Source organism: Salvelinus fontinalis, chromosome 12 (assembly GCF_029448725.1).
Source record: "Salvelinus fontinalis isolate EN_2023a chromosome 12, ASM2944872v1, whole genome shotgun sequence".
Classification (NCBI taxonomy): domain Eukaryota; kingdom Metazoa; phylum Chordata; class Actinopteri; order Salmoniformes; family Salmonidae; genus Salvelinus; species Salvelinus fontinalis.
In genome coordinates this window covers 55,253,411-55,276,823 of record NC_074676.1, presented here as the reverse complement: position 1 = coordinate 55,276,823, position 23,413 = coordinate 55,253,411, and the positions used below count along the sequence as shown (strand labels likewise).

The 23,413-nt window shown below is 43.7% G+C and overlaps 1 protein-coding gene across 1 annotated transcript in view; it reads right to left on the bottom strand.

Annotated features, from left to right (window-relative positions):
- Positions 1–23,413, bottom strand: part of nme7 (NME/NM23 family member 7) — a 177,546-nt gene that overhangs the window by 112,605 nt on the left and 41,528 nt on the right. Inside the window, exons 5-7 of the mRNA XM_055941122.1 lie at positions 21,467–21,517; positions 20,329–20,536; positions 19,432–19,537 (exon numbers count right to left, since the gene is read on the bottom strand). Of these exons, the coding sequence (XP_055797097.1) occupies positions 19,432–19,537; positions 20,329–20,536; positions 21,467–21,517 (365 nt within the window). The remainder of the gene's footprint in view (positions 1–19,431; positions 19,538–20,328; positions 20,537–21,466; positions 21,518–23,413) is intronic.

The window sequence follows — 23,413 nt, the reverse complement described above, 5'->3', positions numbered from 1 at the left end:
AGGTAACCTAGGTAACGTTCTAAAGACTGTTTAAAACACCTCTGAAAAAGAGGTAACCTAGGTAACGTTCTAAAGACTGTTTAAAACAACTCTGAAAAAGAGGTAACCTAGGTAACGTTCTAAAGACTGTTTAAAACACCTCTGAAAAAGAGGTAACCTAGGTAACGTTCTAAAGACTGTTTAAAACACCTCTGAAAAAGAGGTAACCTAGGTAACGTTCTAAAGACTGTTTAAAACACCTCTGAAAAAGAGGTAACCTAGGTAACGTTCTAAAGACTGTTTAAAACACCTCTGAAAAAGAGGTAACCTAGGTAACGTTCTAAAGACTGTTTAAAACAACTCTGAAAAAGAGGTAACCTAGGTAACGTTCTAAAGACTGTTTAAAACAACTCTGAAAAAGAGGTAACCTAGGTAACGTTCTAAAGACTGTTTAAAACAACTCTGAAAAAGAGGTAACCTAGGTAACGTTCTAAAGACTGTTTAAAACAACTCTGAAAAAGAGGTAACCTAGGTAACGTTCTAAAGACTGTTTAAAACAACTCTGAAAAAGAGGTAACCTAGGTAACGTTCTAAAGACTGTTTAAAACACCTCTGAAAAAGAGGTAACCTAGGTAACGTTCTAAAGACTGTTTAAAAGACCTCTGAAAAAGAGGTAACCTAGGTAACGTTCTAAAGACTGTTTAAAAGACCTCTGAAAAAGAGGTAACCTAGGTAACGTTCTAAAGACTGTTTAAAACACCTCTGAAAAAGAGGTAACCTAGGTAACGTTCTAAAGACTGTTTAAAACACCTCTGAAAAAGAGGTAACCTAGGTAACGTTCTAAAGACTGTTTAAAACACCTCTGAAAAAGAGGTAACCTAGGTAACGTTCTAAAGACTGTTTAAAACAACTCTGAAAAAGAGGTAACCTAGGTAACGTTCTAAAGACTGTTTAAAACAACTCTGAAAAAGAGGTAACCTAGGTAACGTTCTAAAGACTGTTTAAAACAACTCTGAAAAAGAGGTAACCTAGGTAACGTTCTAAAGACTGTTTAAAACAACTCTGAAAAAGAGGTAACCTAGGTAACGTTCTAAAGACTGTTTAAAACACCTCTGTACATACAATTATACGGACACTACAAACCCACATACTGCTGCTACTCTGTTTATCTTATATCCTGTTGCCTAGTCCCCTTCCCCCTATCTCTACCTCCATCACTATACACATCTACCTCCATCACTATACATCTCTACCTCCATCACTATACATCTCTACCTCCATCACTATACATCTCTACCTCCATCACTATACACATCTACCTCCATCACTATACATCTCTACCTCCATCACTATACATCTCTACCTCCATCACTATACATCTCTACCTCCATCACTATACACATCTACCTCCATCACTATACACATCTACCTCCATCACTATACACATCTACCTCCATCACTATACATCTCTACCTCCATCACTATACATCTCTACCTCCATCACTATACATCTCTACCTCCATCACTATACATCTCTACCTCCATCACTATACATATCTACCTCCATCACTATACACATCTACCTCCATCACTATACACATCTACCTCCATCACTATACACATCTACCTCCATCACTATACATATCTACCTCCATCACTATACATATCTACCTCCATCACTATACACATCTACCTCCATCACTATACACATCTACCTCCATCACTATACACATCTACCTCCATCACTATACACATCTACCTCCATCACTATACATATCTACCTCCATCACTATACATATCTACCTCCATCACTATACATATCTACCTCCATCACTATACATATCTACCTCCATCACTATACATATCTACCTCCATCACTATACATATCTACCTCCATCACTATTCATATCTACCTCCATCACTATACACATCTAACTCCATCAATATACACATCTACCTCCATCACTATACACATCTACCTCCATCACTATACATATCTACCTCCATCACTATACATATCTACCTCCATCACTATACATATCTACCTCCATCACTATACACATCTACCTCCATCACTATACACATCTACCTCCATCACTATACACATCTACCTCCATCACTATACACATCTACCTCCATCACTATACACATCTACCTCCATCACTATACACATCTACCTCCATCACTATACATATCTACCTCCATCACTATACATATCTACCTCCATCACTATACATATCTACCTCCATCACTATACATATCTACCTCCATCACTATACATATCTACCTCCATCACTATACATATCTACCTCCATCACTATACATATCTACCTCCATCACTATACACATCTACCTCCATCACTATACACATCTACCTCCATCACTATACACATCTACCTCCATCACTATACACATCTACCTCCATCACTATACACATCTACCTCCATCACTATACACATCTACCTCCATCACTATACACATCTACCTCCATCACTATACACATCTACCTCCATCACTATACACATCTACCTCCATCACTATACATATCTACCTCCATCACTATACATATCTACCTCCATCACTATACACATCTACCTCCATCACTATACACATCTACCTCCATCACTATACACATCTACCTCCATCACTATACACATCTACCTCCATCACTATACACATCTACCTCCATCACTATACATATCTACCTCCATCACTCCAGTATCCCTGTCTCCTTCCCCCTATACATATCTACCTCCATCACTCCAGTATCCCCTTCCCCCTATACATATCTACCTCCATCACTCCAGTATCACCTTCCCCCTATACATATCTACCTCCATCACTCCAGTATCACCTTCCCCCTATACATATCTACCTCCATCACTCCAGTATCCCTGTCTCCTTCCCCCTATACATATCTACCTCCATCACTATACACATCTACCTCCATCACTATACACATCTACCTCCATCACTATACATATCTACCTCCACCACTATACATATCTACCTCCACCACTATACATATCTACCTCCATCACTCCAGTATCACCTTCCCCCTATACATCTCTACCTCCATCACTATACATCTCTACCTCCATCACTATACACATCTACCTCCATCACTATACATCTCTACCTCCATCACTATACATCTCTACCTCCATCACTATACATCTCTACCTCCATCACTATACATCTCTACCTCCATCACTATACATCTCTACCTCCATCACTATACATATCTACCTCCATCACTATACATATCTACCTCCATCACTATACATATCTACCTCCATCACTATACACATCTACCTCCATCACTATACACATCTACCTCCATCACTATACATATCTACCTCCATCACTATACACATCTACCTCCATCACTATACACATCTACCTCCATCACTATACACATCTACCTCCATCACTATACACATCTACCTCCATCACTATACACATCTACCTCCATCACTATACACATCTACCTCCATCACTATACATATCTACCTCCATCACTATACATATCTACCTCCATCACTATACATATCTACCTCCATCACTATACATATCTACCTCCATCACTATTCATATCTACCTCAATCACTATACACATCTAACTCCATCACTATACACATCTACCTCCATCACTATACACATCTACCTCCATCACTATACATATCTACCTCCATCACTATACATATCTACCTCCATCACTATACATATCTACCTCCATCACTATACATATCTACCTCCATCACTATACACATCTACCTCCATCACTATACACATCTACCTCCATCACTATACACATCTACCTCCATCACTATACACATCTACCTCCATCACTATACACATCTACCTCCATCACTATACACATCTACCTCCATCACTATACATATCTACCTCCATCACTATACATATCTACCTCCATCACTATACATATCTACCTCCATCACTATACATATCTACCTCCATCACTATACATATCTACCTCCATCACTATACATATCTACCTCCATCACTATACATATCTACCTCCATCACTATACATATCTACCTCCATCACTATACACATCTACCTCCATCACTATACACATCTACCTCCATCACTATACACATCTACCTCCATCACTATACATATCTACCTCCATCACTATACACATCTACCTCCATCACTATACACATCTACCTCCATCACTATACACATCTACCTCCATCACTATACACATCTACCTCCATCACTATACACATCTACCTCCATCACTATACACATCTACCTCCATCACTATACACATCTACCTCCATCACTATACATATCTACCTCCATCACTATACACATCTACCTCCATCACTATACACATCTACCTCCATCACTATACATATCTACCTCCATCACTCCAGTATCCCTGTCTCCTTCCCCCTATACATATCTACCTCCATCACTCCAGTATCCCCTTCCCCCTATACATATCTACCTCCATCACTCCAGTATCACCTTCCCCCTATACATATCTACCTCCATCACTCCAGTATCACCTTCCCCCTATACATATCTACCTCCATCACTATACACATCTACCTCCATCACTATACATATCTACCTCCACCACTATACATATCTACCTCCATCACTCCAGTATCACCTTCCCCCTATACATATCTACCTCCATCACTATACACATATACCTCCACCACTATACATATCTACCTCCATCACTCCAGTATCACCTTCCCCCTATACATATCTACCTCCATCACTCCAGTATCCCAGTCCCCTTCCCCCTATACATATCTACCTCCATCACTCCAGTATCACCTTCCCCCTATACATATCTACCTCCATCACTCCAGTATCACCTTCCCCCTATACATATCTACCTCCATCACTATACATATCTACCTCCATCACTATACATATCTACCTCCATCACTCCAGTATCCCTGTCCCCTTCCCCCTATACATATCTACCTCCATCACTCCAGTATCCCAGTCCCCTTCCCCCTATACATATATACCTCCATCACTCCAGTATCCCTGCCCCCTTCCCCCTATACATATCTACCTCCATCACTCCAGTATCCCTGTCCCCTTCCCCCTATACATATCTACCTCCATCACTCCAGTATCCCTGTCTCCTTCCCCCTATACATATCTACCTCCATCACTCCAGTATCCCTGTCCCCTTCCCCCTATACATATCTACCTCCATCACTCCAGTATCCCTGTCCCCTTCCCCCTATACATATCTACCTCCATCACTCCAGTATCCCTGTCTCCTTCCCCCTATACATATCTACCTCCATCACTCCAGTATCCCTGTCCCCTTCCCCTATACATATCTACCTCCATCACTCCAGTATCACCTTCCCCCTATACATATCTACCTCCATCACTCCAGTATCACCTTCACCCTATACATATCTACCTCCATCACTCCAGTATCACCTTCACCCTATACATATCTACCTCCATCACTCCAGTATCCCTGTCTCCTTCCCCCTATACATATCTACCTCCATCACTCCAGTATCCCTGTCCCCTTCCCCCTATACATATCTACCTCCATCACTCCAGTATCACCTTCACCATATACATATCTACCTCCATCACTCCAGTATCACCTTCACCCTATACATATCTACCTCCATCACTCCAGTATCACCTTCCCCCTATACATATCTACATCCATCACTCCAGTATCCCTGTCTCCTTCCCCCTATACATATCTACCTCCATCACTCCAGTATCCCTGTCTCCTTCCCCCTATACATATCTACCTCCATCACTCCAGTATCCCTGTCTCCTTCCCCCTATACATATCTACCTCCATCACTATACATATCTACCTCCACCACTATGCATATCTACCTCCATCACTATACATATCTACCTCCACCACTATACATATCTACCTCCATCACTATACATATCTACCTCCATCACTATACATATCTACCTCCATCACTATACACATCTACCTCCATCACTATACACATCTACCTCCATCACTATACACATCTACCTCCATCACTATACATATCTACCTCCATCACTATACATATCTACCTCCATCACTATACACATCTACCTCCATCACTATACACATCTACCTCCATCACTATACACATCTACCTCCATCACTATACACATCTACCTCCATCACTATACACATCTACCTCCATCACTATACACATCTACCTCCATCACTATACACATCTACCTCCATCACTATACACATCTACCTCCATCACTATACACATCTACCTCCATCACTATACACATCTACCTCCATCACTATACACATCTACCTCCATCACTATACACATCTACCTCCATCACTATACACATCTACCTCCATCACTATACACATCTACCTCCATCACTATACACATCTACCTCCATCACTATACACATCTACCTCCATCACTATACACATCTACCTCCATCACTATACACATCTACCTCCATCACTATACACATCTACCTCCATCACTATACATATCTACCTCCATCACTATACACATCTACCTCCATCACTATACATATCTACCTCCATCACTATACATATCTACCTCCATCACTATACACATCTACCTCCATCACTATACATATCTACCTCCATCACTATGCACATCTACCTCCATCACTATACACATCTACCTCCATCACTATACACATCTACCTCCATCACTATACATATCTACCTCCATCACTATACATATCTACCTCCATCACTATACATATCTACCTCTATCAATATACATATCTACCTCTATCACTATACATATCTACCTCCATCACTATACATATCTACCTCCATCACTATACATATCTACCTCCATCACTATACACATCTACCTCCATCACTATACACATCTACCTCCATCACTATACACATCTACCTCCATCACTATACACATCTACCTCCATCACTATACACCTCTACCTCCATCACTATACATCTCTACCTCCATCACTATACATCTCTACCTCCATCACTATACATCTCTACCTCCATCACTATACACATCTACCTCCATCACTATCTATATCTATCTCCATCACTATACACATCTACCTCCATCACTATACATATCTACCTCCATCACTATACACATCTACCTCCATCACTATACACATCTACCTCCATCACTATACACATCTACCTCCATCACTATTCACATCTACCTCCATCACTATTCACATCTACCTCCATCACTATACACATCTACCTCCATCACTATACATATCTACCTCCATCACTATACACATCTACCTCCATCACTATACACATCTACCTCCATCAGGATACATATCTACCTCCATCACTATACATATATACCTCCATCACTATACACATCTACCTCCATCACTATACATATCTACCTCCATCACTATACATATCTACCTCCATCACTCCAGTATCCCTGTCTCCTTCCCCCTATACATATCTACCTCCATCACTCCAGTATCCCCTTCCCCCTATACATATCTACCTCCATCACTCCAGTATCCCCTTCCCCCTATACATATCTACCTCCATCACTCCAGTATCCCTGTCTCCTTCACCCTATACATATCTACCTCCATCACTCCAGTATCCCTGTCTCCTTCCCCCTATACATATCTACCTCCATCACTCCAGTATCCCTGGAACTGACCCTGGAACTGATCCTGGAACTGACCCTGGAACTGACCCTGGAACTGATCCTGGAACTGATCCTGGAACTGACCCTGGAACTGACCCTGGAACTGATCCTGGAACTGACCCTGGAACTGACCCTGGAACTGACCCTGGAACTGACCCTGGAACTGACCCTGGAACTGACCCTGGAACTGATCCTTGAACTGATCCTGGAACTGACCCTGGAACTGACCCTGGAACTGATCCTGGAACTGATCCTGGAACTGATCCTGGAACTGACCCTGGAACTGACCCTGGAACTGATCCTGGAACTGACCCTGGAACTGACCCTGGAACTGACCCTGGAACTGACCCTGGAACTGACCCTGGAACTGATCCTGGAACTGATCCTGGAACTGATCCTGGAACTGATCCTGGAACTGACCCTGGAACTGACCCTGGAACTGACCCTGGAACTGATCCTTGAACTGATCCTGGAACTGACCCTGGAACTGACCCTGGAACTGATCCTGGAACTGATCCTGGAACTGATCCTGGAACTGACCCTGGAACTGACCCTGGAACTGATCCTGGAACTGACCCTGGAACTGACCCTGGAACTGACCCTGGAACTGATCCTGGAACTGACCCTGGAACTGACCCTGGAACTGACCCTGGAACTGATCCTGGAACTGACCCTGGAACTGACCCTGGAACTGACCCTGGAACTGACCCTGGAACTGACCCTGGAACTGTACATAGCTTAGTTACTTTATCGTCTTCTTCTGATATCTATTCATCCTGTGTTTTTGTTCTACTTTACTTGTTATAAATGTTTTATAGTATTACTAAAACACTTGATCACATGACTAACCTACAGCTCCCGTCTCTCTCGCTCTCTCATCCCTGAGGCTCCAACTGCTGCTGTAAAACCATCACGCTCCACATCTCTGTTGAATCTAAATGGAATCTGCGCACGAGGCTCTGATCCTCTGGGAATTAGCAGAGTCTTGACTGCCAGGGTTTATTTTAATACCTTGTTTGGTTTGATCTGTATTGGAATGTGGCATAGTCGACGTAGTGGCGTTGTGTAGGTAGAGTGTATAAAATCACATTTTATTGCAGTGAAAACAACGGGTGTAGACTGCTTGTTCATGAGCAATTCCCAACGATGCTGAGTTAAAAAGAATATAATAATACAACTAGTAACACAAGAGGTATGAAATACACAAGAATGAAGCTATAGACAGGAAGTACCAGATCAATGTGAAGCTATAGACAGGGAGTACCAGATCAATGTGGAGCTATAGACAGGAAGTACCAGATCAATGTGGAGCTATAGACAGGGAGTACCAGATTAATGTGGAGCTATATACAGGGAGTACCAGTACCAGATCAATGTGGAGCTATATACAGGGAGTACCAGTACCAGATCAATATGGAGCTATATACAGGAAGTACCAGATCAATGTGGAGCTATAGACAGGAAGTACCAGATCAATGTGGAGCTATAGACAGGAAGTACCAGATCAATGTGGAGCTATAGACAGGAAGTACCAGATCAATGTGGAGCTATAGACAGGAAGTACCAGATCAATGTGGAGCTATAGACAGGAAGTACCAGATCAATGTGGAGCTATAGACAGGAAGTACCAGATCAATGTGGAGCTATAGACAGGTAGTACCAGATCAATGTGGAGCTATAGACAGGAAGTACCAGATCAATGTGGAGCTATAGACAGGAAGTACCAGATCAATGTGGAGCTATAGACAGGGAGTACCAGATCAATGTGGAGCTATATACAGGAAGTACCAGATCAATGTGGAGCTATATACAGGAAGTACCAGATCATTGTGGAGCTATAGACAGGAAGTACCAGATCAATGTGGAGCTATAGACAGGGAGTACCAGTACCAGATCAATGTGGAGCTATAGACAGGGAGTACCAGATCAATGTGGAGCTATATACAGGGAGTACCAGTACCAGATCAATGTGGAGCTATATACAGGGAGTACCAGTACCAGATCAATGTGGCGCTATATACAGGGAGTACCAGATCAATGTGGAGCTATATACAGGAAGTACCAGTACCAGATCAATGTGGAGCTATATACAGGGAGTACCAGATCAATGTGGAGCTATATACAGGGAGTACCAGATCAATGTGGAGCTATATACAGGAAGTACCAGATCAATGTGGAGCTATATACAGGGAGTACCAGATCATTGTGGAGCTATATACAGGAAGTACCAGATCAATGTGGAGCTATATACAGGGAGTACCAGTACCAGATCAATGTGGAGCTATATACAGGGAGTACCAGATCAATGTGGAACTATATACAGGGAGTACCAGATCAATGTGGAGCTATATACAGGGAGTACCAGTACCAGATCAATGTGGAGCTATATACAGGGAGTACCAGTACCAGATCAATGTGGAGCTATATACAGGGAGTACCAGATCAATGTGGAGCTATATACAGGGAGTACCAGATCAATGTGGAGCTATATACAGGAAGTACCAGATCAATGTGGAGCTATATACAGGGAGTACCAGATCATTGTGGAGCTATATACAGGAAGTACCAGATCAATGTGGAGCTATATACAGGGAGTACCAGTACCAGATCAATGTGGAGCTATATACAGGGAGTACCAGTACCAGATCAATGTGGAGCTATATACAGGGAGTACCAGATCAATGTGGAGCTATATACAGGGAGTACCAGATCAATGTGGAGCTATATACAGGAAGTACCAGATCAATGTGGAGCTATATACAGGGAGTACCAGTACCAGATCAATGTGGAGCTATATACAGGGAGTACCAGTACCAGATCAATGTGGAGCTATATACAGGGAGTACCAGATCAATGTGGAGCTATATACAGGAAGTACCAGTACCAGATCAATGTGGAGCTATATACAGGAAGTACCAGTACCAGATCAATGTGGAGCTATATACATGAAGTACCAGATCAATGTGGAGCTATATACAGGAAGTACCAGTACCAGATCAATGTGGAGCTATATACATGAAGTACCAGATCAATGTGGAGCTATATACAGGGAGTACCAGATCAATGTGGAGCTATATACAGGGAGTACCAGATCAATGTGGAGCTATATACAGGGAGTACCAGATCAATGTGGAGCTATATACAGGAAGTACCAGATCAATGTGGAGCTATATACAGGAAGTACCAGATCAATGTGGAGCTATATACAGGAAATACCAGTACCAGATCAATGTGGAGCTATATACAGGAAGTACCAGTACCAGATCAATGTGGAGCTATATACAGGGTGTACCAGATCAATGTGGAGCTATATACAGGGAGTACCAGTACCAGATCAATGTGGAGCTATATACAGGGAGTACCAGTACCAGATCAATGTGGAGCTATATACAGGAAGTACCAGTGCCAGATCAATGTGGAGCTATATACAGGGTGTACCAGATCAATATGGAGCTATATACAGGGAGTACCAGATCAATGTGGAGCTATATACAGGAAGTTCCAGATCAATGTGGAGCTATATACAGGGAGTACCAGATCAAAGTGGAGCTATATACAGGAAGTACCAGATCAATGTGGAGCTATATACAGGAAGTACCAGTACCAGATCAATGTGGAGCTATATACAGGGAGTACCAGATCAATGTGGAGCTATATACAGGGAGTACCAGTACCAGATCAATGTGGAGCTATATACAGGGAGTACCAGATCAATGTGGAGCTATATACAGGGAGTACCAGATCAATGTGGAGCTATATACAGGAAGTACCAGATCAATGTGGAGCTATATACAGGAAGTACCAGATCAATGTGGAGCTATATACAGGAAGTACCAGATCAATGTGGAGCTATATACAGGGAGTACCAGTACCAGATCAATATGGAGCTATATACAGGAAGTACCAGATCAATGTGGAGCTATATACAGGAAGTACCAGATCAATGTGGAGCTATATACAGGGAGTACCAGTACCAGATCAATGTGGAGCTATATACAGGGAGTACCAGATCAATATGGAGCTATATACAGGAAGTACCAGTACCAGATCAATGTGGAGCTATATACAGGAAGTACCAGTACCAGATCAATGTGGAGCTATATACAGGGAGTACCAGATCAATGTGGAGCTATATGCAGGGAGTACCAGATCAATGTGGAGCTATATACAGGAAGTACCAGTACCAGATCAATGTGGAGCTATATACATGAAGTACCAGATCAATGTGGAGTTATATACAGGGAGTACCAGTACCAGATCAATGTGGAGCTATATACAGGAAGTACCAGATCAATGTGGAGCTATATACAGGAAGTACCAGATCAATGTGGAGCTATATACAGGAAGTACCAGTACCAGATCAATGTGGAGCTATATACAGGGAGTACCAGATCAATGTGGAGCTATATACAGGGAGTACCAGATCAATGTGGAGCTATATACAGGGAGTATCAGTACCAGATCAATGTGGAGCTATATACAGGAAGTACCAGTACCAGATCAATGTGGAGCTATATACATGAAGTACCAGATCAATGTGGAGCTATATACAGGGAGTACCAGATCAATGTGGAGCTATATACAGGAAGTACCAGTACCAGATCAATGTGGAGCTATATACAGGGAGTACCAGATCAATGTGGAGCTATATACAGGAAGTACCAGATCAATGTGGAGCTATATACAGGAAGTACCAGTACCAGATCAATGTGGAGCTATATACAGGAAGTACCAGTACCAGATCAATGTGGAGCTATATACAGGAAGTACCAGATCAATGTGGAGCTATATACAGGGAGTACCAGATCAATGTGGAGCTATATACAGGTAGTACCAGATCAATGTGGAGCTATATACAGGAAGTACCAGATCAATGTGGAGCTATATACAGGGTGTACCAGATCAATGTAGAGCTATATACAGGAAGTACCAGTACCAGATCAATGTGGAGCTATATACAGGAAGAACAAGATCAATGTGGAGCTATATACAGGGAGTACCAGTAGCAGATCAATGTGGAGCTATATACAGGAAGTACCAGTACCAGATCAATGTGGAGCTATATACAGGAAGTACCAGTACCAGATCAATGTGGAGCTATATACAGGAAGTACCAGATCAATGTGGAGCTATATACAGGAAGTACCAGTACCAGATCAATGTGGAGCTATATACAGGAAGTACCAGTACCAGATCAATGTGGAGCTATATACAGGAAGTACCAGATCAATGTGGAGCTATATACAGGGAGTACCAGATCAATGTGGAGCTATATACAGGGAGTACCAGATCAATGTGGAGCTATATACAGGAAGTACCAGTACCAGATCAATGTGGAGCTATATACAGGGAGTACCAGATCAATGTGGAGCTATATACAGGAAGTACCAGATCAATGTGGAGCTATATACAGGAAGTACCAGATCAATGTGGAGCTATATACAGGGAGTACCAGATCAATGTGGAGCTATATACAGGGAGTACCAGATCAATGTGGAGCTATATACAGGAAGTACCAGATCAATGTGGAGCTATATACAGGGAGTACCAGATCAATGTGGAGCTATATACAGGAAGTACCAGTACCAGATCAATGTGGAACTATATACAGGAAGTACCAGATCAATGTGGAGCTATATACAGGAAGTACCAGTACCAGATCAATGTGGAGCTATATACAGGAAGTACCAGATCAAGGTGGAGAGATATTTGAGGTAGTTATGTACATGAAGGCAGGGTAAAGTGACTTGGCATCAGGATAGATAATAATAAGGTATTTGAGGTAGATATGTACATGAAGGCAGGGTAAAGTGACTAGACATCAGGATAGATAATAATAAGGTATTTGAGGTAGATATGTACATGAAGGCAGGGTAAAGTGACTAGGCATCAGGATAGATATTAATAAGGTATTTGAGGTAGTATGTACATGAAGGCAGGGTAAAGTGACTAGCCATCAGGATAGATAATAATAAGGTATTTGAGGTAGTATGTACATGAAAGCAGGGTAAAGTGACTAGCCATCAGGATAGATAATAATAAGGTATTTGAGGTAGATATGTACATGAAGGCAGGGTAAAGTGACTAGGCATCAGGATAGATAATAATAAGGCATTTGAGGTAGATATGTACATGAAGGCAGGGTAAAGTGACTAGGCATCAGGATAGATAATAATAAGGTATTTGAGGTAGTATGTACATGAAGGCAGGGTAAAGTGACTAGCCATCAGGATAGATAATAATAAGGTATTTGAGGTAGATATGTACATGAAGGCAGGGTAAAGTGACTAGCCATCAGGATAGCGTAAAGCGTAAAATAAAGAACAGAGTAAAACGTGTTTTTGTTGTCAGTGTTTGTGTTGTCGGTATATGTGTGTGTTGTGTGGGACTCAGTAGTGTGGGTGGCTGGAACCTTTGGCAATTTTCAGACCATCCTCTGACACCACCTGATATAGAAGTCGTGGATGTGATGTACTGGTATATACCAAGTAGTGATGCAGTCAGTCAAGATGCTCTCGATGGTGCAGCTGTAAAACTTTTTGAAGACCTTTTTGAGGATCCTCCTGAGGCGCTGACTTGTTGCACCCTCGACAACTACTGTGATTATTATTATTTGACCATGTTGGTCATTTATGAACATTTGAACATCTTGGCCATGTTCTGTTATAATCTTCACCCGGCACAGCCAGAAGAGGACTGGCCACCCCTCATAGCCTGTTTCCTCTCTAGGTTTCTTCCTAGGTTTTGGCCTTTCTAGGGAGTTTTTCCTAGCCACCATGCTTCTACACCTGCATTGCTTGCTGTTTGGGGTTTTCGGCTGGGTTTCTGTACAGCACTTTGAGATATCAGCTGATGTAAGAAGGGCTATATAAATAAATTTGATTTGAAGGCCCATGCCAAATATTTTCATTCTCCTGAGAGGGAAGAAGCTGTGTGTCTGTGTTAAGACTATGTCAAACTGTGAGCTCAGTGGGGCCCTGGCTGTGGCCTGAGTGACTCACCCAGAGGTACTGTACAGTCGTGGCCAAAAGTTTTGAGAATGACACAATTAATAATTTTCACAAAGTCTGCTGCCTCAGTTTGTATGATGGCAATTTGCATATACTCCAGAATGTTATGAAGAGTGATCAGATGAATTGCGAGGTCCCTCTTTGCCATGCAAATGAACTGATTTCCCAAAAAAAAATTCCACTGCATTTCAGCCCTGCCACAAAAGGACCAGCTGACATCATGTCAGTGATTCTCTCGTTAACACAGGTATGAGTGTTGACGAGGACAAGGCTGGAGATCAATCTGTCATGCTGATTGAGTTCGAATAACAGACTGGAAGCTTCAAAAGGAGGGTGGCGCTTGGAATCATTGTTCTTCCTCTGTCAACCATGGTTACCTGCAAGGAAACACGTGCCGTCATCATTGCTTTGCACAAAAAGGGCTTCACAGGCAAGGACATTGCTGCCAGTAAGATTGCACCTAACTCAACCATTTATCGGATCATCAAGAACTTCAAGGAGAGCGGTTCAATTGTTGTGAAGAAGGCTTCAGGGCGCCCAAGAAAGTCCAGCAAGCACCAGGACCGTCTCCTAAAATTGATTCAGCTGCGGGATCGGGGCACCACCAGTACAGAGCTTGCTCAGGAATGGCAGCAGGCAGGTGTGATTGTATCTGCACGCACAGTGAGGCAAAGACTTTTGGAGGATGGCCTGGTGTCAAGAAGGGCAGCAAAGAAGCCACTTCTCTCCAGGAAAAACATCAGGAACAGACTGATATTCTGCAAAAGGTACAGGGATTGGACTGCTGAGGACTGAGGTAAAGTAATTTTCTCTGATGAATCCCCTTTCCGATTGTTTGGGGTATCCGGGAAAAAGATTGTCCGGAGAAGACACAATGAGCGCTACCATCAGTCCTGTGTCATGCCAACACTAAAGCATCCTGAGACCATTCATGTGTGGGGTTACTTCTCAGCCAAGGGAGTGGGCTCACTCACAATTGTGCCTAAGAACACAACCATGAATAAAGAATGGTACTAACACGTCCTCCGAGAGCAACTTCTCCCAACCATCCAGGAACAGTTTGGTGACGAACAATGCCTTTTCCAGCATGATGGAGCACCTTGCCATAAGTCAAAAGTGATAACTAAGTGGCTCGGGGAACAAAATATCGATATTTTGGGTCCATGGCCAGGAAACTCCCCAGACTTTAATTCCATTGAGAACTTGTGGTCAATCCTCAAGAGGCGGGTCGACAAAAAAAATAAAAATTCTGCCAAACTCCAAGCATTGATTTTGCAAGAATGGGCTGCCATCAGTCAGGATGTGGCCCAGAAGTTAATTGACAGCATGCCAGGGCGGATTGCAGAGGTCTTGAAAAAGAAGGGTCAACACTGAAAATATTGACTCAAATATTTGCATCAACTTCATGTAATTGTCAATAAAAGCCTTTGACACTTATTTACATTTACATTTAAGTCATTTAGCAGACGCTCTTATCCAGAGCGACTTACAAATTGGAAAGTTCATACATATTCACCCTGGTCCCCCCGTGGGAATTGAACCCTGGTCCCCCCGTGGGAATTGAACCCACAACCCTGGCGTTGCAAGCGCCATGCTCTACCAACTGAGCCACACTTATGAAACGCTTTTAATTATACTTCAGTATTCCATTGTAACATCTGACAAAAATATCTAAAGACACAAGCAGCAAACTTTGTGGAAATTAATATTTGTGTCATTCTCAAAACTTTTGGCCACGAAATGTACATATGGGACATCGGTAACATCTCTCTTCAGAAACAACACTGCCCTTTCAGAAACAACCAGAGAGACATCCATAAACAGAGAGAGCAGAGCATTCCTCTCCAACAGCAACGTCCAACCTGCTCAACGCAGTCAACGGGGAACCGTCTGCCTGTGTTGTTTAGGCACTAAATTCAGACTACTATACATCTAATCAGATACTCTAGTTCTCGTCCAATGTCTCAGTACTCAACACCAGCCCAGTCAGTCCAACGTCTCAGTACTAAACACCAGCCCAGTCAGTCCAATGTCTCAGTACTCAACACCAGCCCAGTCAGTCCAATGTCTCAGTACTCAACACCAGCCCAGTCAGTCCAATGTCTCAGTACTCAACACCAGCCCAGTCAGTCCAATGTCTCAGTACTCAACACCAGCCCAGTCAGTCCAACGTCTCAGTACTCAACAGCAGCCCAGTCAGTCCAACGTCTCAGTACTCAACACCAGCCCAGTCAGTCCAATGTCTCAGTACTCAACACCAGCCCAGTCAGTCCAATGTGTCAGTACTCAACACCAGCCCAGTCAGTCCAATGTCTCAGTACTCAACACCAGCCCAGTCAGTCCAATGTCTCAGTACTCAACACCAGCCCAGTCAGTCCAATGTGTCAGTACTCAACACCAGCCCAGTCAGTCCAATGTCTCAGTACTCAACACCAGCCCAGTCAGTCCAACGTGTCAGTACTCAACACCAGCCCAGTCAGTCCAACGTGTCAGTACTCAACACCAGCCCAGTCAGTCCAACGTCTCAGTACTCAACACCAGCCCAGTCAGTCCAACGTCTCAGTACTCAACACCAGCCCAGTCAGTCCAACGTCTCAGTACTCAACACCAGCCCAGTCAGTCCAACGTCTCAGTACTCAACACCAGCCCAGTCAGTCCAACGTGTCAGTACTCAACACCAGCCCAGTCAGTCCAACGTGTCAGTACTCAACACCAGCCCAGTCAGTCCAATGTCTCAGTACTCAACACCAGCCCAGTCAGTCCAATGTGTCAGTACTCAACACCAGCCCAGTCAGTCCAACGTCTCAGTACTCAACACCAGCCCAGTCAGTCCAACGTCTCAGTACTCAACACCAGCCCAGTCAGTCCAACGTCTCAGTACTCAACACCAGCCCAGTCAGTCCAATGTCTCAGTACTCAACACCAGCCCAGTCAGTCCAATGTCTCAGTACTCAACACCAGCCCAGTCAGTCCAATGTCTCAGTACTCAACACCAGCCCAGTCAGTCCAACGTCTCAGTACTCAACACCAGCCCAGTCAGTCCAACGTGTCAGTACTCAACACCAGCCCAGTCAGTCCAACGTCTCAGTACTCAACACCAGCCCAGTCAGTCCAACGTCTCAGTACTCAACACCAGCCCAGTCAGTCCAATGTCTCAGTACTCAACACCAGCCCAGTCAGTCCAATGTCTCAGTACTCAACACCAGCCCAGTCAGTCCAATGTCTCAGTACTCAACACCAGCCCAGTCAGTCCAATGTCTCAGTACTCAACACCAGCCCAGTCAGTCCAATGTCTCAGTACTCAACACCAGCCCAGTCAGTCCAACGTCTCAGTACTCAACACCAGCCCAGTCAGTCCAACGTCTCAGTACTCAACACCAGCCCAGTCAGTCCAACGTCTCAGTACTCAACACCAGCCCAGTCAGTCCAACGTCTCAGTACTCAACACCAGGCCAGTCAGTCCAACGTCTCAGTCCTCAACACCAGCCCAGTCAGTCCAACGTGTCAGTACTCAACACCAGCCCAGTCAGTCCAACGTGTCAGTCCTCAACACCAGCCCAGTCAGTCCAACGTGTCAGTCCTCAACACCAGCCCAGTCAGTCCAACGTCTCAGTACTCAACACCAGCCGAGTCAGTCCAACGTCTCAGTACTCAACACCAGCCCAGTCAGTCCAACGTCTCAGTCCTCAACACCAGCCCAGTCAGTCCAACGTCTCAGTACTCAACACCAGCCCAGTCAGTCCAACGTCTCAGTACTCAACACCAGCCCAGTCAGTCCAACGTCTCAGTACTCAACACCAGCCCAGTCAGTCCAACGTCTCAGTACTCAACACCAGCCCAGCCAGTCCAACGTCTCAGTACTCAACACCAGCCCAGTCAGTCCAACGTCTCAGTACTCAACACCAGCCCAGTCAGTCCAACGTCTCAGTCCTCAACACCAGCCCAGTCAGTCCAACGTGTCAGTACTCAACACCAGCCCAGTCAGTCCAACGTCTCAGTACTCAACACCAGCCCAGTCAGTCCAATGTATCAGTACTCAACACCAGCCCAGTCAGTCCAACGTCTCAGTACTCAACACCAGCCCAGTCAGTCCAACGTCTCAGTACTCAACACCAGCCCAGTCAGTCCAACGTCTCAGTACTCAACACCAGCCCAGTCAGTCCAACGTCTCAGTACTCAACACCAGCCCAGTCAGTCCAATGTGTCAGTACTCAACACCAGCCCAGTCAGTCCAACGTCTCAGTACTCAACACCAGCCCAGTCAGTCCAACGTCTCAGTACTCAACACCAGAGGATGTTTTATTTCACAGGTCAGTGTTCTAGTCGTACGCTCTCTCCCTGCTCCAACAGGGATCAGGACAACGGGAGGGTTGGTTACAAAGTATAACAACAGCAGGGTAAGAAAGGAAGGGGGCTAGCAGTTATATAAGAACCAGGGTTTAAAGGCAGCTAAGGATTTTACACCAGCAGCCTGGCCAAGTCACTTCTCGGGATAACAGGCTGTTGAGAGGAGTTAAACTAAGTTGGCAAAGTAATTGTAAATTGGCAACGTTACTGTTGGCTACATTCCTTCAGCCAAGTACTATTTAGGCCTCTTTCTGAATGGTTATTGACAGTGAGGTTTTTATATTTTAGGCACTCAAAGTACTACAGAAAATAGCCATAATGCAAGTATAATTGAAGGGTATAGTATACAGGAAAACGTGTCATAGGGTTGAGAGAAGATGAATATGTACTTGTGTAGAGTAAGGCTAGGTTCCATGTGAAACAAAGATGGCTAACTTACCTTCTGATATAGCGTGAGGTTTGATGACGCAACAGGCACAGTCTGTGCAATTGGCCGTGTTATCGGGACCATGGCCCGCTGTGGATGGGAAGAAAAACTCCAGCTCCTAAACAGAAGAACAAAGAATTACTCACTACTGGTGTCCCCCAGGGCTTGGTACTAGGTCCTCTATTATGTCTCACTACTGGTGTCCCACAGGGCTATGTACTAGCTCCTCTCCTGTTTTCACTACTGGTGTCCCCCAGGGCTTGGTACTAGGTCCTCTCCTGTTTTCACTACTGGTGTCCCCCAGGGCTTGGTACTAGGTCCTTTCCTGTTCTCACTACTGGTGTCCCCCAGGGCTTGGTACTAGGTCCTTTCCTGTTCTCACTACTGGTGTCCCCCAGAGCTCGGTACTAGGTCCTCTATAATGTCTCAGTACTGGTGTCCCCCAGGGCTCTGTTCTAGGTCCTTTATAATGTCTCAATACTGGTGTTCCCCAGGGCTCTGTACTAGGTCCTCTCCTGTTCTCACTACTGGTGTCCCCCAGAGCTCGGTACTAGGTCCCCTATAATGTCTCAATACTGGTGTTCCCCCAGGGCTCTATACTAGGTCCTCTCCTGTTCTCACTATTGGTGTCCCCCAGAGCTCGGTACTAGGTCCTCTATAATGTCTCAGTACTGGTGTCCCCCAGAGCTCGGTACTAGGTCCCCTATAATGTCTCAATACTGGTGTTCCCCCAGGGCTCTGTACTAGGTCCTCTCCTGTTCTCACTACTGGTGTCCCCCAGGGCTTGCTACTAGGTCCTTTCCTGTTCTCACTACTGGTGTCCCCCTGGGCTTGGTACTAGGGCCTCTATAACGGGTCACTACTGATGTCCCCCAGGGCTCAATACTTCTCACTACTAGAATGACTTACTCTTGCTGCTGAAGCCAGTGAGTCAGACCCATGTCCAGCGTTTCTGGTGCCATCTGTGCCAAACTGAGCTCTCAGGCTTGGTGGGGCCTCTTTCCGTGCTACGCCCGAGTCAGTGGGGCCTAGAATCCTTCTCCACACTGACACTGCCTCGTCGCCCATCAGCTCCATGGCAACCACAGGGCCAGAGGTCATAAACTGCACCAGGTTGCTAAAAAAATAATAATGTGTTTATGCAAACTCCAATAAAAACTGTCAGAACAACACTTTCAGCAACAGAACCTTTAATGGAATCTCCAATAAACTACTTATGAACTATTTATAACTCAGATGGTGAGGAATATGTAACTCAGATGGTGAGGAATATGTAACTCAGATGGTGAGGAATATGTAACTCAGATGGTGAGGAATATGTAACTCAGATGGTGAGGAATATGTAACTCAGATGGTGAGGAATATGTAACTCAGATGGTGAGGAATATGTAACTCAGATGGTGAGGAATATGTAACTCAGATGGTGAGGAATATGTAACTCAGATGGTGAGGAATATGTAACTCAGATGGTGAGGAATATGTAACTCAGATGGTGAGGAATATGTAACTCAGATGGTGAGGAATATGTAACTCAGATGGTGAGGAATATGTAACTCAGATGGTGAGGAATATGTAACTCAGATGGTGAGGAATATGTAACTCAGATGGTGAGGAATATGTAACTCAGATGGTGAGGAATATGTAACGCAGATGGTGAGGAATATGTAACGCAGATGGTGAGGAATATGTAACGCAGATGGTGAGGAATATGTAACGCAGATGGTGAGGAATATGTAACTCAGATGGTGAGGAATATGTAATTGAAGGTCACATTTTGTAAGAATACACCACAGAGATTTTGAATTATTCAGATGAAATGTGTAGATGAAAGTACTTCTAATTCTCTTGATTTAAGGGAGGTAATTGTCCCTGTCAAGACTGTTCAAATGTCACCACAATGTCAGTGCAACAAATGTCATATATAGACTGCTAATAATGGCGGTTAGTAGTTAGTTGGCCCTTGGAGCCTCCTTGAAACATGCCCCGCGGCCGCTCTGCTCAAACACAGAGAGAAGACGGGCTAATCATTTACACAGGAAGGACTCACTTGAAGAAAGACTTGGTCTGATGTTCAGTGTAAAAGTCTGCTGCCTGCTTCCTGTAAGAAACCCATAAACACACAGGGTTAATGAGTGATCAAATGAAGTCTCCTGCCTGCCTCCTGTAAGGAACCGATAGGGTTCTGGTCCATAGTAGTGCACTACATAGGGAATAGGGCTCTGGTCTATAGTAGTGCACTACATAGGGAATAGGGCTCTGGTCTATAGTAGTGCACTATATAGGGAATAGGGTTCTGGTCTAAAGTAGTGCACTCTGTAGGGAATAGGGCCCTGGTCTAAAGTAGTGCACTATATAGGGAATAGGGCTCTGGTCTAAAGTAGTGCACTATATAGGGAATAGGGTTCTATTTGGGACACAGCCCCAACCACACCACCACCAGAGGACACCTGGGGATTCAACAGGTCACTGACATTCCTCTCTCCTTTCTCATTATATTATGGTTTTATTCTGCACACTCCGTCAAAAAGGAACTTTGAGAGACATTCTAGTTAATTCTAGTTAACGTAGCTGTGTTACAGCCGGTAGAACGGGGCCGTGTTTTTACTCCATGTGTCCAGAAGCTAGCTGCCTACCACAGAATAATAAAAGGTGACCTTGGGTTTTTTCAGCTCTGTGTGCCCTGTTCTCATAACAAGCTACAAGCTCAGATGTTCCAGGTGTACAAATGAGGGAATCCTTCTCTTTATTGTTTAGAAGAAGAGTCTGAAAATCTGAAAAGCCAGTCCTATAAAACAATTATTTGTAATTCAAAATTACAAGAGTACTAAAAAATATTTCAAGAAAATGTCAGAAGAAAAAGGGACACGTCACAATCATATTCTGAAATCTAGAATCCTGAAAATCTAGTTTACAAACGTTCCCTGTTCCCTGTAAACGTTCCCTGTCAGTCATTTCAAAAATGAGAGGAAAGATGAGCAAAAAAATCAGCATTTTCCATTTCAATTACATGTTGGAAATATGATCCTCACCAACACCACTCTGATGCCCCTAGCCAGCTGCAGTACTACAGATTCCTATCACCTTTTAAAATAAAAAAACAGACATTTCAATAGCGGCTACAATCGTTAATTTCTCATTGATTCTCATTCTATTCTACAGTGATTTCCTATTCTAAGCAGGAGAGGACACAACATACTTTGGTCTTGTACAAACATACATCCAAGTCACTGAGGCGGTGTGAGCGAGTGTGTGTTGTGTGTGTGTGTGTGTGTGTGTGCGAGTGTGTGTTGTGTGTTGTGTGTTGTGTGTTGTGTGTTGTGTGTTGTGTGTGTGTGTGTGTGTGTGTGTGTGTGTGTGTGTGTGTGTGTGTGTTGTGTGATTGTAAGGAGTGGTGCTGCCACCCTCCGATCTCATGTGAAACAGTCTGCCTCCAGCCAATGACAAACGCCCCCCTCTGTCCTTCAAGTAGCACATTGTCAAGTCAGTTGTTCTGAAATGGGATCAGGGCTGTAGGTTGATATCTACAATATAAATAGAAAAACTGTACAGTTAGTTCACTCAAAAAGCATCACCTCACAGGTAAGTGAGGACAAGTCCTCGCAGTAGATTTAGGAGGAATCCATATTTTCATACCGTTTCTGTAGCATACTAGCATTACCAGAAGTGCACACAAGGGGCACCATTCCCCCTCCAAAAAACGATTTAGGCAAAATGGATCTTGTTTGTCTCTGCTTTATTTTTTTGTGTATTTATTTAATCTTTATTTAACTAGGGGCAAGTCAATTAAGAACAAATTCTTATTTACAATGACGGCATACCAAAAGGCAAAGGCCTGGGATTAAAAATATAGGACAAAACACACATCACAACACTACATAAAGAGAGACCTAAGACAACACTACATAAAGACAGACCACAACACTACATAGAGAGACCTAAGACAACACAACATAAAGAGAGACCTAAGACAACACGACATAAAGAGACCTAAGAC